Source organism: Mytilinidion resinicola (genome assembly GCF_010093595.1).
Source record: "Mytilinidion resinicola strain CBS 304.34 unplaced genomic scaffold BDZ99scaffold_12, whole genome shotgun sequence".
Lineage (NCBI taxonomy): Eukaryota > Fungi > Ascomycota > Dothideomycetes > Mytilinidiales > Mytilinidiaceae > Mytilinidion > Mytilinidion resinicola.
The window spans coordinates 1212293-1214977 of NW_022985448.1; the positions used below are offsets into that span (position 1 = coordinate 1212293).

The 2685-nt window shown below is 50.3% G+C and overlaps 2 protein-coding genes across 2 annotated transcripts in view; both read right to left on the minus strand.

The window, feature by feature from the left end:
• Positions 1 to 1127, minus strand: part of BDZ99DRAFT_57412 (uncharacterized protein) — a 2358-nt gene extending 1231 nt beyond the window's left edge. Inside the window, exon 1 of the mRNA XM_033728348.1 lies at positions 60 to 1127. Within this exon, the coding sequence (XP_033575490.1) occupies positions 60 to 938 (879 nt within the window). The 5' untranslated portion in view covers positions 939 to 1127. The remainder of the gene's footprint in view (positions 1 to 59) is intronic.
• Positions 1128 to 1265: 138 nt separating this feature from the next.
• Positions 1266 to 2080, minus strand: BDZ99DRAFT_464392 (HET-domain-containing protein). Its single transcript, XM_033720299.1, has one exon. The coding sequence runs from the start codon at positions 2074 to 2076 to the stop codon at positions 1318 to 1320; it is 759 nt and encodes a 252-aa protein (XP_033575491.1). The 5' UTR covers positions 2077 to 2080; the 3' UTR covers positions 1266 to 1317.
• Between the last annotated feature and the right edge of the window lie 605 nt (positions 2081 to 2685).

Consider the following 2685-nt stretch of genomic DNA (forward strand, 5'->3'; position numbering starts at 1 on the left):
TACGTCGACGCTAGGTTGGCCATGCTGGTCAGCGTGTCTGGATGCTCGTCCCCAAGCACCCTCTTTCTCGTCTCCATCACTTGCACGTCCAGCTCTTCGGCCTCCTTCCACCGCCCGTCATTGTACAAGGCAGTGGCACATTTCCATCCCAACTTTGTCTTAGCCTCGTTCTCTTGGCTAGTGAGGCTAGATGACAGAGCAAACGTAGCATGCGGAAGCAATCGTCTCCACTTGCTTCTGTTCCCATGATTATCGTCTGGGAACACCGCAAGCAGACGCCTAATCGCTATTTGACTTTGTTGACTCAGCAATCCCTCCTTTCTAAGCCAGTTGCGTGTCGAGATATGCACTAGTCGATGGATGTCCAGCGCCGATTTAGCCGTTCGTTTGGTGACAAATGAGTAATTGTTGAGGGTTCCTACTGCGTGTCTTCCCTGCTCATGCGATATGGCTGCCGGGAGAAGAGCAAGCGGAATATCGCTTCGGTTCACACACGCCATAAAGAGTAGATACTTAGCTGCCAAAGCATCGTGGCGACGAATCTGCTTGAACGAAATAAGCCAGGTTGCAGCTATTATGTCCTCAGATTTCCGATAAAGAGGTTCAACTGACCCCTCCCTTTTCTCAGCTAGTAGTGATAGATATTCTTGAAGCGTTGTTTTGTTAACGTTGACGTAGGCTGCTGCATGCACAATAGCTAGAGGGAGGTACTCCAGCCGTTTCAGCAAGAGGTCTGCCTTCTCTTTCTCATTCACCGGGTTGACCAAACACGTCTCCAACATTCTTCGAGCCATGTCCTGTTTCATCTCTGGCAACTCTACAATACTTCGTGGTGCCAGTTTTGCTGCTGTCTCCCTGTCAGTTGTTGTGAAGACAATGGCCCCCTGCGCAGAGCTTGGTAGGAACTCCATCAGGCCGACTGCCTGAGCCTCGTTCATGTTGTCAAAAATGAGGAGCCAGTGCCCTGCGCTCTTGTTGCTTAAGTGGATTTGTACCAGCTTCCTGACATCTGTCTTCTCATCTAGAATATTAAGCCGTCGAGCAATGTGCGCATACGATTGATAGAGGCTCTCCTGATCGCTTGCAGATATCCAGAAGACTGAGCAGCTCTTAAGCTCTAGTCTAATTCTATGCGCCAACTCCAGCGCTAGCTGTGTTTTGCCTATCCCACCCGGGCCTGTAATTGCGACCTTTGTAGTTGATGCTTCGACGAAGAGCTTTCCTTCCAGCTCGGCCAGTTGCGATTCGCGACCAGTAAATCGAGCGTTTTGGTCAAATGGTACGATAAACGGCGCGGTGTTGGCTGCGGGCTAGGCTTTAGCAATTATTCGAAAAACTGGTGTAAACGGTACCTTTCTCCATTTCCTCCTGGAGTCGCTCCTGTGCTCTCTCTATTCCTTCGCCGTATCTAAACTCCATGGACACACCAAAAATTCCAATTAAAGAGTACGCCATATCTTCTTCTTGCGTTGTTTGACGGCCCGCCATCCATGCCATTCGCTCGGGAACGCTAACTTCGTTAAGAGGATCGCCCCGTAACACTATAACCGGGATGCGAGTAATCTCATGGATCTGCTGCTCGAGGGAGTCTTTGTCCCCAAGTCGCTGACGATCTAAGGAAAAGAACTCGATTGATGCTGGAGCTAGGAGTTCTTGAAGTGTCCAGCCTCGAGTAAACCATTTGCTCTTTCGAAAGGATGCATCCCATGTACCCTCGTGCAGATGTGCATCTGCTATAGGCGTCGAGACATCCGAGAGGAAAGCGTAGCATCTTGCCGCGTTCTTGTACCACCGGAACATGGAGTTTATTGCGTTTGAAAGCTCGCGGAGATTCCATTTGTCAATACAACAAGTGTCGACCCAGAAGTACTGTATATGGTCACGGGCCGCTTGTTCACCGCAGAACAGAATCTTTTCATAGCCAGCCGTGCCATGTCCAGTGCCATTCACCAGATCTTCGAAGAGAAACTCGTCATCACCCCAGGTGTGGGAAAGAATGGCGTATGGCGGAATTGTTTTGCGGCTAAAATTTGTCGAGAGGAGTCGCCCGGAACCATCAAAGTAAAGGAGTCGCATCGCAGCAACAAAGAGAGCGGGCAATCTGTACGGAATCCGGATGGATGGCTACGGGATCGCAGGGGAGATAGTAGCGCTCTATGTATCATGATGGTGGGCTGTGTGAAGGCTGTGTGAAGGCGTTAGACAGGCTCAGCCGCACCATCACGTGCTACAGAAGTAGATAAGCATGCTGGCCAGTAGTACTTAATAGTGCTGAGAGGAGTTTGCTACTAGATCTTGCCACCACATACAAGGAGGACGGCCGACCCGCACCGGCCACACTCTTTGTCAGCTCAAGCTGTGGTAAGTTAGAGAAGTACCGTGACAGATCACGTGGCTAGGCTAATCGTGCCTAGATACGTAAGGTGGGGTACTAAGGCCCCGATTAGCCATACGTTTACAGCCACAAGCTTGGCTTGCCGGATGACATAAGTAAATTACACTACGATGCTTATGTTAGACTTGCGGGGTTGTTTTGCCCTAGCTGGTTTAGTAATTGCTTCCGACCGGAAGTACTGACCAGGGTGGCGACCTTGCATGAACTTGCGTGCGAAAGCAGCCACAAGGCTGATGATAACTTCCTAGTATGATAGCGGGGTTCTAAGGCTCGGATAAGGCCCTTTTATG